General features: G+C 27.6%; 2 protein-coding genes and 2 long non-coding RNA genes across 4 annotated transcripts in view; 1 reads left to right on the forward strand and 3 right to left on the reverse strand.

Annotated features, from left to right (window-relative positions):
- Positions 1 to 13,757, forward strand: part of LOC146724969 (uncharacterized) — a 154,975-nt gene that overhangs the window by 135,281 nt on the left and 5,937 nt on the right. The window lies entirely within an intron of this gene.
- Positions 820 to 3,759, reverse strand: LOC114936921 (uncharacterized). The gene is made up of 9 exons (XM_029310270.2): positions 3,335 to 3,759; positions 3,063 to 3,182; positions 2,652 to 2,769; positions 2,199 to 2,460; positions 1,924 to 2,070; positions 1,708 to 1,798; positions 1,259 to 1,395; positions 1,021 to 1,153; positions 820 to 935 (listed from the first exon to the last, which is right to left on the reverse strand). The coding sequence occupies exons 1-9, from the start codon at positions 3,476 to 3,478 to the stop codon at positions 885 to 887; spliced, it is 1,203 nt and encodes a 400-aa protein (XP_029166103.1). The 5' UTR covers positions 3,479 to 3,759; the 3' UTR covers positions 820 to 884.
- LOC146724970 (uncharacterized) lies at positions 3,980 to 5,240 on the reverse strand. Its single transcript, XR_014925765.1, has 3 exons — positions 5,156 to 5,240; positions 4,542 to 4,678; positions 3,980 to 4,258 (listed from the first exon to the last, which is right to left on the reverse strand). It is a non-coding gene; the product is annotated as an uncharacterized LOC146724970 (long non-coding RNA).
- On the reverse strand, positions 8,790 to 12,017 carry LOC114936925 (uncharacterized). The gene is made up of 8 exons (XM_085487362.1): positions 11,747 to 12,017; positions 11,246 to 11,378; positions 11,037 to 11,154; positions 10,633 to 10,894; positions 10,164 to 10,331; positions 9,931 to 10,021; positions 9,697 to 9,833; positions 8,790 to 9,031 (listed from the first exon to the last, which is right to left on the reverse strand). Exons 1-8 carry the CDS (start codon positions 11,899 to 11,901, stop codon positions 8,884 to 8,886), a joined length of 1,212 nt encoding a protein of 403 aa, XP_085343488.1. The 5' UTR covers positions 11,902 to 12,017; the 3' UTR covers positions 8,790 to 8,883.

A 13,757-nucleotide genomic window follows, 5' to 3' on the forward strand; every position in this document is an offset into this window, starting at 1 on the left:
TTTACAAATATTTTTTTGGAAAGTGATTTCTCGAAATATAATGATTTTGTGAAAGTTTGTATATTACCATCTCATCGACCTTTCACGTGGATGATAATGCAATGAAATATTATCATAAATATCGTCATTAAATTGGAGATCAATCTGCCGCAACGTTATGTTAAAAATATTAAAAAATATTTATATTTCTCAGCCAGATACACCAAGATACATATAATCTTTGAGGACGAACTTTTCCAGATGAGAATATACAAAGAACAAGATTTTTATGAAGAAGTATATGATAATCTCTTTTTTATATATAAATGAATACCAAATCACATTTGGTGCGGCCACAGGCCTGAAAGATAAAAGAGTTATTTATTCTTTAAATATCACTTATCAAACAAATCTATGATTTTATATTATTGAATAAGAATTCGTAATTTCGTTGTCAGAATATTTTTTTGGATCTATAATTTTCTTAGTATTCTGTTAAAACTTTGTTTCGGCAAGTATATACGCACTTTTTATTCAGAAAGAATATAAGAGAATAAGTAGAATTGATAATAACATAATTTTCTATACCACTGACAACTTTCCTATATAATACTTATTTTGTGTGAGAAAACACGGTTAGTTATCATAACGTCTTAAATAGTTTTTATTTTAATATCTAAACGTATCTAAATGTTGCGTACGATACTTATGAATGAATGGACTTTGATAATAAAAATAAACTACATATTGTTAATGTGTGAAACATATTAACATTTATTATAACCAAAAATATCTTCTATATATAATATCTTCAATATTAAAATATATTCTACAGTAATATAATAATTAAAAATGTATTTTTCTCGGTCTCTCGATAAACGCGAATATTTTACAAGTTTCTATATCTAACTGACTGATAACAAGGTTGTAAAATATGACATGGCTGTATGCATTACCTTAAAAGGGAGCATTAATATGTTATAATATTATTAAAGGATACAAGATATATCTTTCACGTGTATTTGAATAAAATAGACGTACCGAACTGAACGTAGCCATCGACATAACAAACATATTTCCGGCTGACAACGTGCAAGGCACAAAACTTCTATAAAGCAATATGCTTAATAATTTAGTCGTTTTCGACGAGAACGTGTACCATTGTGCATTATACCTACACGATTAAATATTATGTATGATAAAATTCGAAGGATATAGTGTTATCATCCCGAAATCATTATAACTTAAAACATGATCAAAGTATAATTTTGATACTTGCGCTTTGTCGAACACTTCTAAACTTTTATCCAAGAGCACTTGTCCTGGTACACACATGCTCAAGAGATGAGTAACCGCTCCCACAGCTATGCATCCGAATCTTATCACTTCCTGAGTTTGTCCCATTTTATTGAGAAGCTACAACGTGTATGAGTTTCGACATTTTTATAAATATTCTTATTTCGGGTTTGTTCATTAATTTTATTTATATTTTTTTATTAAATTCTTATTTCGTTTTTTTATCGATTTTTTTTCAATGCAAAAAGATCCATACGTACTAACAAGAATATAAACTTATATATTGCTTTATAATTCTTAACATATACACACACACACACACACTCAAGCATGCGCGCACGAAAGAGGTACGCATAAAATATTATAAAAAACTTGAAATTTTTTTATTGTAAATATTTTTAATAATTGACGTATATTAGAGAAAGAGTTTACTTGTAATCCAATTAAACTCAGAATCATTACGTTCAAAGACAAGATGAGAAACGTCGCGGTTTTGAATGCTGAGTCCAGCATCTGAATGAAGCTAAAAGATAACAAAAAAATAATGATGAAATACGAGAATCTTTATGTAAAATATATATGGTAAAATCATAATTGAATAATATTGATAAAATCATTATTTATAATAAAATTTTCTATAATACAAACTTTATTGCGACTTGATGTTTCTTCAAACATGCAATCATCTCATAATACTCTCCAGAATTATATTCTTTCATTACTATGTGTTTTTTACTCATTGTTTCCTCTTCATCGTTAAGTTTAATTTTATCAAAAATATTTTCAACACGGATGCTTAAAAAATATATATGATAAAATCACAAGCAGTCTGCATCGAGATATTTTTCAAGCCGGAATAACCTTTAATTTTTTAATAACTTAATTGAACATAAAATAATATATCCCTTACTTTACTCCCTTACCCTATAGCGGAAAATAAACTACAACCATGTAACACACATACTATATACATGGTATCAACGTTCACCATACATCTGGTACTAACTATAGCTGCAACATAACTATGCAATAAAATTGGATAATAATATTTCTCTTTATCTACTCCCCATTCTCCCGCAATCACAAATACTGATGGCCGTGACTCATTCAACGGTATTATGACATCTAGAACTTTTGGTAGTAATGGTATTGTCATAAACATTACTACGAATATGTTAATGTACACTGCAAAGAAAACACATATTGTTACAATAATCCTATTATTCCTCATTATTTTTCGTAATATAGAAATGTTTTTTTCAAATTTGATATATCTCAATAAATTAATAGAGTTAAGAGAGTTTATTTGATGCACTCTAAATTAATAGACATTATTTGATGAACTTTTGCGATTTTAAATTAATTTATTCGATTACCTGAATAATATTTTGTTATTTTGTGACCAATGTTAGCGTATTGCCTCAAAATGTGAAGTTCGGATTCGCTATGAAAAAGCTGCCAATGTTCGTCCATCAGTTGTAATAAATGTTGCAACTATCAATGAAAAAGAAAAAAAATTAGTAAGGATTAACGAAGTAATAATATAATTTTTATTGTTTATGAACACGCGCAGTGGATTGAATATAAAATTTAGTAGTGTATAAAATATAAAAATTTGTGCCTACTACAAAAAAAAATAATTTGAATAATTACCACATATGTATACATGACTATAAAATGATTAATGATTTGGTCAAAAATTCGTGATTGTCAAAAATGTTCTTCGTCGTTGAACAAAAAATGATACATGCGATTTACACATATACACATACACATCGATGTCAAACCTTTTTATTATTTAGGACAACGTTAACTAATTTTATAGTGGCACCAACAAGAAGGATAACATTAACTATACCTTCAACAGTCATACTCATATCACCCCAAGTATCATACAAGAGAAGCACCTATAAGTTAAAGACTGAACATTATCGATCGGCGATACTAATAATGAGAAAGAAGAAGAGAGAGAATTATATGAAATCGCTTAACAATATTTCTTAATTTGTCTGTGACATATATATTATTTACACACTTGTTTGCACAATATTGTGTTCACCTGAGTTGCAAAAACAGACATCTCGGCGCTTACAAATATAAACGGTAGCAATATCTTTATCATCCTAGACTGATAAGGCCAAATGCCCATCTGCGACAAGAAAAATTGATTTCTAGAGTAGTATTTTAGCATGTCCCCTTGCATGTCGCAAAACAATCGCGAGACTGATCGCCCTCTTGTTAGGTACCCGATCGTAAAGAAGAATGTCAAGCGAATTCAGTGGCGAGAAGGATATATCATTACGATAATTTCGGGTTGTCAGAAAACGTTTGAAACGATTACGCTATCCACGATAGGTAGATATTCAATCAATCTATGAAGAGAAAGAGTGTGTGTGTCATTGTCCTCTTTTAAATATTTATATCTCTCTTTTTCAACATTTCCAAACGTTTTCGAACCAACCTAAAATTATTATAAGGATCTTCAGTCGTATAAAGGAAAATGATAGAACACGAAATTATAAATTTTTTATAGACTAAAACTGACTTGGTAAACTACGGCAACGATTTTCTTCTAAGACATTCGCAGGATATTGAACAAATAAAATATACACTCATATTTCTAATATCAGATATGTCGTTTTATTATTGTTATAAATATTTTTTTTCGTAAATGACATTTCGTTACTATGATGATTTTGCAAAGACGTCTATATTATAACCGCGTCTTTATTGTATGGATCCTAAAGTAGTGAAGTACGACATGGCAGTTTGCATCACCTTAAAATTAGATTCTCTGCAGCGTTATATAATAGTTATTGTAAAGAGTATTTCTATTTCAACCAGGCGTACCGTAGTGAACATTGTCATTGACATAATAAACATATTTCCTGCCGAGAGTGTACAAGAAACGAGACTTCGGTAAAGAAGTATTTTTAATAATTGTCTGCTTTTTATGGAGAAGGTGTACCACCGTCAACTACAGCTAAAAGTCAAATAATTTTTTTAGCAACTATGCAAATTGTTTATAACATTAAAATAGCAAAAAATTCAAAAATGCTTATAATAATACATGTTTTAAAGGAATAATTAATAAAGTTTTAAAGGAATAATTAATTATGTTAAGATTTCTCGTTATTTTGTTGATTGATACGGAAGTAATGAATCTGGACAGTGTATATTGTAATTGCAATGCAATTTAAACTGTTTATGATAAAGTGGTTAAAGAACTATTATTCTAAGAACTATAATAGAACTATAATTCTTACGCCTTATCAAAGACTTCTGTGCTTTTATCTATCAACAATTGTCCAGGAAAACACATGCATACAAGATGAAGAAGCAGACCCACAGCTATAGTCAAGTATCTTACTAATTCTTCTGTATTTCCTAGTTTGTTGATAACCTGCAACAATCACGAAAAATATACATTAGTCTAAAATTCTATAATTTTAGAATAAGGCGAGTTTGTCTTTTTAATTACAAATTATTTGACCAATTTAGAATTAATTTTGAAATAAAAATTAAGTTCGAAAGAAATTATTATTTTTGTAACTTTCTAATTTTTGGACACATACTTGTATCTTTATCATTAAATGTTAAATTATAAGTTTATTTTAAATTAACTTTACTTGAAATAATAATTGAAAAACAATATTTTGTTAATCATTTGACTCTTCTCAAAATTTAATTTGTAAAAACTTTTTTTCGATTATCTATTATATAATTAGAAAATTATTGATGTCTTATGACATTTTCGGTAAAATCGATTTTAAATTGGACAAAAACTGTTCTATTGTTACAACATTTGACATATTTAAACATCTTGCGTAATGCTAAGAAATCGATTTTTCAATAAAATCGTATTTTTTATCATTCTTACTTGTAATCCAATTATGCTCATAATTAACACAGTCAGAAATAGAACAACAAACGTCACTTTTGTAAATGTGGAATTCAATACCTGAACATATCTAAGAGAATATTAAAATAATTTAATATTAAAAATTAAATAAAATAGTTTATTATTTTATTAATCAAACAATTTTGTTATGGTCATTAAAGTCATTAATATTATTATCGGCGATAAAATTACAAACTCTAATGCAAGTTGATGTTTTTTCAAGCATATTATCAGTTCGCGATAATCATCGCAATTGTCATTGATAGCATCGTATCTTTCTAATAAATGATTGTGCGTTCTTGTGCACATTTTCTTATTATTGTTGCATGGTTTAACATTTATCTGGCCCATAATTTTAAGACGATGGCTTGGAAATAAAATAAAATGTAAGTTAATATCTATATCAACTATTAGTGTAATCTATATTGAAAACCTTTAAATTTATTTGCTCTTTTTTAAGAATAAAGAAAATTTTAAAAACATGATAAATTTATAGTTTATTTTCAATATATCACTCACCTGATAGCCCTGAATAAACTGCAAGCATGTAACACACATATTATATATATGGTATCGGTGGCTAATAAGATCATGACAGTGGTTACAGTCGTCAAATAAGCATGCATCAGGATCGGAAAATAATATTTTTCTTTGTCCACTCTGTACTCAACTTCACATATGAATTTCAATGGCCACGATTCATTCAATGGTCTTACGATATCTAAGATTCTCGGAATTAATGGAATAAATAAATACAGCACCATCATTGTGCAACAGTATGCTATGAAAAAAAAGATATATTGATTTTATATTGCATTAGATATATCAAAAAATTTCTTTTTTATTTATAATTTTTTTATAAATTAAATATTAAAAACGTGAAACTTGAAAAAAACTTGATCTATTTTAATTTATAGTATTTATATTTATGATGGCATTTAATTATCACACATATAGAATTTAACTTTTATATATTGTAATTACACAGCATAAAATAGAACATTGAACATTGCGCCGTTTTTGTCACATATTTAGTCATATATTTTAGTCATATATATGTCATATATTTGAAACTTAAGATAATTATAAAGCATATTATTTTATTTTCAACAAAAAAACCAGCAGATAGAAAATAAAAGTGAAATAAAACAAATCTCAAAGCAAATGTTCAAAGTGACTTTTTTCAGCTAAAATATTCTGTTTATTCTTCTTAGCAATTTTGGAACATATTTATATGAACATTTTTGCTCGATGAACAAAGCACGCTCCTGAAGTAACAGCACATTTTTGTAGCACCCTCTATATTGTGTTTACACGCTCGTCTTGTCATTCGTGCAGTGACACTCGAACGAGTAGGTAGCGGCACGATCCGCTCCTTACTTCGCATTATTTCTCGATACGCGATCGCGACATATGTACATATACTACGAATTTTTACAATTAATTATCAGCTTGCGCGATTAATTAATGTTCGATAATTTGCGAGTGAGGGTGAAGAAGCTGCAAGGAATTAATAAAAAGGAAAAGTCATCGGGCGAAAAAATAGCAGGATGAGTACAATTTATAATGTTAAAACTCAATTTAAAAAAAAGTATTGTAAATTAGCTGTTCGCGAATATATTAAAGGATTATGCGAGACGTTAGGCTTATTCAAAAATGTTAAAATAATTTTAAAATTACATTAAGTTATTTTAAAACGATTAAGTACCGTATTTAGGATGTACTAAACATATTGATAATAATATTCTGATATAACATAATGGTGACATGTTGACTTTGACAGCTCGATGAAAAAAGAAATTTTAGCCCGATTTTTAGATTACTATAAATTATTATGTAATTTTCCATCATTCTCTAAAAATTAAATGTATAACTCATGATTGTAAATTGTTCAAATTGAACCAACTTCTTTCGAATTAAAAAAATGTGTTTTTAATTATATTTAAAAAACCAAAGTCAATCTTGCAATAGTGTTACGTAGGTTTTTTTATTGTCATTTCAAAATATTATTCATTACCTGTGTAATATTTCGTCACCTTTTGACCAATCTCAGCATAATATTCAAGACACAACGATCAGATTTGTTACTAAAGGCATTCCAATGATCATTTATGAGTTGCAATAAACGTCGAAACTGATAAACAATAGAAAAAGAAAAGATTAACAATAAATAAATACACATATATATTATATGTATTTAAAAACTTACTTTATCATTATATACAACAATATTAAACAATTTTGTGTTGGAACCAAAGATAGGAATAATGGTAGTTACACTTTCGACAGCTAGATCTACATCATCCCAAGTGTCATGTAATACAAGTATCTATGAATTAAATATACATATACATCGATCAATAATAAAAAAATAATAAAAAATAGATATTGAATGATATATTTCTTAATGAATTTTATTTGCCAAAACGCGTTTACACTACTTGCACAATTAGTATATTAGTAGATACGTTACCACGGCTGTAATGAAAGAAAACTGTACCATTGATAAGACACATGGTAGCAGAATTTTGAGTACTTTACGCTGATATGGCCAACTACCAATTCTCGACAAGTAGAATTTATTTCTGGCATAGTACTTTTCCATTTCCGCGTGCATCATATCGCAGGTAGTTCTTGTACGAATATCTCGTCGCGAATCAATCTTCTTTTTAAATGTCTAATATGAGGAAGAACGGACGTAGATAACGAAAACAATGTAGTTACGATAATACCGAATTGTCAAACTTAAGTGAGCCATAAGAGGCACGCATTGGCACGCATTTAGCTGATCGATATGAGATGTCTCTACACTCCAGCAATTTGCAGAAGATTGAATAATTCGGATAGAAATTGCAAATTGTTCATGAATTGATAAAGAAGTAGCATTTCTTCAGCAAAAACAATACAGTCGTTTCAGATAAGCGTGCACAGAAACGAACCGAGTAAGTTTAAATTATCTCAACTTTTAAGCAGAACATTTTTGTTGTTTAATTTTTACACTTAGGTTGGTTTGTTGTAATAATCTATTATTATGCACATATTGTTAAATATTTTATTTGTAATGTTTCAAGTGTTAAAGTTTAAAGTTATAAAATATCCTTCTCTTGGCGAAAATGTCGCTGTATTAATTAAAGTTATAAATAATTAAATTGAAGTTTTATTACAAAAATATAAGTTAAAAATTTGCAAAAAATGATGAGCTTTCTCGATATTTCCACTGAGGAAAAGTCCAAATTATCCGGAAAATCTGCTATTAATAAGATATCTGGTGGTTTTGAAACATTCTATATAAATAATATATAAATATGATATTATATATAATATGTTATTAATATATAATAATATATAATATGTTATATATATAATATGTTATTATTTTGTAATTGATGAATATATCAATCTTTTATATTTTACACCGCATTTACGCAATTATAAGAATTATAAGATATACAATATATTAAAAAAGGCACACACATTTTATATATAACTTTAAGAACATTTAAAAATTTATTTTTATTACAATATAAAGCTCTACAAAAGAAATTTGATTAGAATAATAATATATATATATAATAATTATTTTATAGAGGAAAACGTCATGAAGTAAGACATAGCTGATTGTACTACCTTAAAAAAGGGCGATATCATTCTTTTAGTGCTATATATCTTACATTATAAAGACGAGGACGTTGTAAATATATAGTTTGTTATATGTGACTTACCATACTATAATTGGCCATTGACATTACGTATATTTTCCCAGCGGTTAACGTACAAGGTATGATACTCCTGTAAAGCAATATCCTTAAGAGTCTTTTGCTCTTTAACGAGAATGTATACCAATGTGATCTACAACTGAAAGGTTTCTTGTCTGAGGAAGGGTTTTTGTTCAATTGTTTATGCATTAATATTAATATATAATTATTAATATAGCGTGTTCTGGACTTTTTGTTAGTAAAAATATAAAAAAAAAATATAATATGTTTTATGTTTCCAATTATTTCCTTTACATATCCTTACCTTATCCTTCATATATGTTTGTAACTAAGTTCTCGAATTGAAATTTTATTAAAATAAATTTTACTTGAAATTAATTAAATTAGTATATATTTGTTAACTTCATAAAATATACTTTATCCTTTTTTATAATTGTTTATAACTAGAAAATTATTAATGCCTCGACATTTTTACTTAAGGATAAATCGTCTCAAGATCAGAGAATTTATTATTAAAGAGATACCTGTGATAATTTTTTCACATTTTGTGTATGTATATTAAAATATATTTTAATATACATATTTTTAAATATTATCTATGTAAAAAATATCTCTAATAGAGAAACACATTATATGTTGAACAGGAAAAATATCCGAGTGTGCTGCATATCGTTGGGAGTAAAATTTATAAATATGTACTATATTATATATATTTTAAATAATGTTATTCACGGCATAATATATTTCCCAACAATAATTTTTTTAACTTTTATCAGTCAAATATCTTATATATATTATTCTTACGCTTTATCAAATATGTTTACGCTGTGGTCCATCAATCTTTGTCCTGGCAGAGACATGCATAAAAGATGGAAAAACGCTCCTGCGCATAAGCAGATATATCTAATGAAGTCCTCGGTATTATCAAGATTACTTATTACCTGGATATAAATAAAATTCGATACAACAATATATACTGGAGTGATAAAAATAAATGTTTCCTCTTTTCTTTTTTAAGACATTTAATTATATACTTGCTTGAATTCCTATCAGGCTCAAGGCGAGCATATTACATGCCAGTTGAATGCCTGTTGATAACATGAACGAAGATTCTAATGTATGGGCATATCTGATGATAAAAATATAATTCATGATTTTTAGGAATATGCTCGATAAATTCTTGACGAATCGATTTTTTAACTAAGGCAATTTTTAGGTAAATTAATATTCTAATTTTTTTCTGATTGAAGTAATTAAATAACAGTACAAACTGTATTGCCAGTTGATGTTTTCGCAAGCAAATAATTAATTCACGAAAAACTGTTTCTTTGAAATAAATATCGTCGATATCTTCCATATCTCGATACGTTATTCTTTTTTCATTTTTATCCATGTAACTCTGACTGAGTTCTCTCGAAACTATATGCTCTAAACGATATCTGAAACAATTAAGTTTCAACGGAGTTCTAGGTTTTCCAAAAATTATATTACGACTAAAAAAACAAATCAATTATATAATAACAATAGATACTGAATTTCCAAAATATTTTCTATTAAAGTTTTTTTCACTCTACGAAATATTAATATCAAATTAATATTAATATCAATTAGCACTTTACACTCTATAAACGTAAGATTCTAAATATGAAATATAAATTTTGATACTGTATATATAATTTTCATTCTATAATACAATAAAAAAAACTTGTACATCATGGTAACTGTTAAAACTGTGTTTACCCGATTGCTGCAAACAAACTGCATCCGTGTTGCACGTAAGCTATGTAAGTAGTGTCAACACAGACCACAATCGACATGACCGCCACGACTGCCACATATGAATGAAATAAGATGAAATAGTAATATTTCTCCCGATCTATGCGATATTCGACTTCAAATAAAAACTTTCGCGGACGACTCTCATTGAGAGGCATCACAAGGTCCATAATCTGCGGCGTCATTGGCATTGTCAGGTACAATGACGTCGACACGTAAACGTAAGCTGCGAACAACGATTCGCACTGTGCTATCGCTCGATCCACATTATCATGTAATATTTACAATGACAGCTATTCACGAAATAAATAAATTTACGATATTCTAAATACCCGATTAAGCAAAAATGAGGATGACTGGCTTCTTACTTGCATAAAATACTACCACTTTTCTAGTGAATATAACGTAATTTTCTAAGATCTTGACGTCCGTAAAATTGTTAAACACTTTCCAATGATATTCCATCAGAGAAAATAATTTTCGTACCTAAAAGATTTGAAAGTGGAAGAAGATACCATATATGGAAAGAGATAAAGATTTTTGTGTGAGATGTAATGATACGTGTGTACACGTATACCTCGTTTATTCTAAAACTTAGATTAAGTAGCTTCGTAAAACAGGCGAATACAATTATAGTCGAAATTATGCACTCAACTGCGATGTCGACGTCACCCCAAGTGTCAAACATTCGTGTCATCTGGAGAAATGAGGTGTAATAGATCACGCAAAATAACAATTTCTCTTTTGAGGAAAATTGTGATATTGTAGTATAATACTGCAATATTTTTTCCAACGATTAATAGTTCATTAATAATTAATTTATTATACTCAACTGTTTATTATAATTAAAATATATATTAATATATATATATATATATATATATATATATAATTAATAATTTATTATATATAATAAACAATTAATAAATAATTAATATCTAAAGCATATTGAAGAATTCACAGACTAAGAAAAATCTCAGTTGATCTTTTCTTATATCGATAATATATTCACAAGAACAGAATCAGAACAAAAATTTATTATAAGGGTCTACGCACGTGTCACGAATAGTCACAACATTGAGTGATTACCTCTGCTGCAACGTAACTGACATCAATAAACGCCATCGCCATCGGTATTAATATCCTCGCGAGCCTGCTTTGATTGGGCCAAATACCGACTTGCGACATGAAAGTTTTGTTAACACGGTAGTAACGTTGTATGACCGAGTACATGGTGAATCCATTCGTCGCGATAGTCTGTTGGTATATGAGGAGCAGATGCTTCGTGCAGGATATATCGCTGAAATAAAAATTCCTGGTAAAAATGATGCGATATATTGTATTTATCAATAATGTTATGTTGTCAGTTACACTCAAGTACCTATTTCTTTAACATAGTCATCCGAACAGCGGTTGCGCTATCGATCTGACGCGCGAAACGATCAGACGCGATGGACGTTTTTCAATGTGACACCTTAATTGAAGACCTAGACTAAGGCAAAAACCAAGTTCCGTGTATATATATATATATATATATATATATATATATATATATTAAAGAAATAGGAAATGAAAAAAGTCAGAGATATATCAAATCAATTGCCCCCGCACTTTGCAAATTGCGACTGCTGTGATAATTTTCTTACTTCGTATTTATATATATTGTAATATAAATTTTATATATTATATATATACATATATAGAATTTCATATTATATATATTACAAATATATTTCTGTATCGTCTTCTTCTCCAATTATTTCGTCAATATTTGCGTAAGAATCGTGAAACATCATAAGATATTAATTATATTTATATATGTTAAATATAACATATCAGCTTAAATACATTAACATAAATATGTATTGAATCAATTAATAATAATTTTATTTAGTTATTTTTATTTGTTAACATGAAAGTGCATTGTTACTAAAAAAGATACCTGTGACAGGAAATTGGATCGTAATAAAATATAAAATCTTTAATTAAGTCAAACAATCTTATTGTACATACACCTTTACTTCGTAATTATGCCAACATCGTGAAGTAAAGTTATTGCTGTCTGCATTATCTGAAAAAAAAGTTGTGTTTTTCAGTTTATGATAAAATAGAGTACGATTTAAATGACGATGAGAATTTGATTGCGAGCATATTATTCGTAGCAAACGTTTTTCAGCGATATTACAGTTTTCTCCAGCTATTATTTTGCATGGAATTATCTTGTTATATTATCTTATCAATCTCTTGTTAAGATTAATGTAATGTTCCGTTGAATCTGGCCACAAGTATGTTCACCAAAATCACGAACATCTAAAAAATTGAGTTTTTTTACACGTGACACATCGTAATAATCACGTGTTTCTCATTCACGTGTAATTGACAACTGTTCCTATAGGGTAATTAAATGTTCGAATAATTAAAAATAAAAATATGAACGTCTGGTTAATTGTTTTCTCTCGTCAAAAGAATAGAAAGAGGAAAGAAATATTGAAATAAAAATTCATGTTAATTATATATTTTACAATATTGCTTATATATCATAAATGATTTACTATAATAGCAGAATATATTGTGAATTTTACATTAAATTTTTCTAGCAAAACTTTAAAAATTACAATTATTAGACACATGAACGCATACAAAACATTCAATGATTTTTATATCTTCTTATACATTTTTATTTTAACGAATTTTCTTTTATCATTTTATTGGTAATATTTATTAAAATAGAAAGATTATTGCAGGTACAATAAATCGATGCAAATTCGTAAATCATTAAAGATAGTATTTTCAATAAAATACACTTAATATACGAACTCTTATTGCACTATTACACTTAATGCATTTATTAATTTATATTGGTAACAAATGTTATTAATCGTTGTTATTTTATAGATATTACAGATAATTAAAATGTCATCAAATGATTAATTACATAAATGTCGTAATAATCAAATTAGAAAAAATATATCTGTATTTTGCCTTCATCCATTCACATTTATTCATTTATCTATTATCATTTAAGCACTTATATATTTAAAAAAATTGAATTTATTTTAAATTCCTGTGCAAAATAATATTGACATTAC

Source organism: Nylanderia fulva, unplaced genomic scaffold (genome assembly GCF_048542155.1).
Source record: "Nylanderia fulva isolate GAGA-0341 unplaced genomic scaffold, ASM4854215v1 Scaffold11, whole genome shotgun sequence".
Taxonomy (NCBI): Eukaryota; Metazoa; Arthropoda; class Insecta; order Hymenoptera; family Formicidae; genus Nylanderia; species Nylanderia fulva.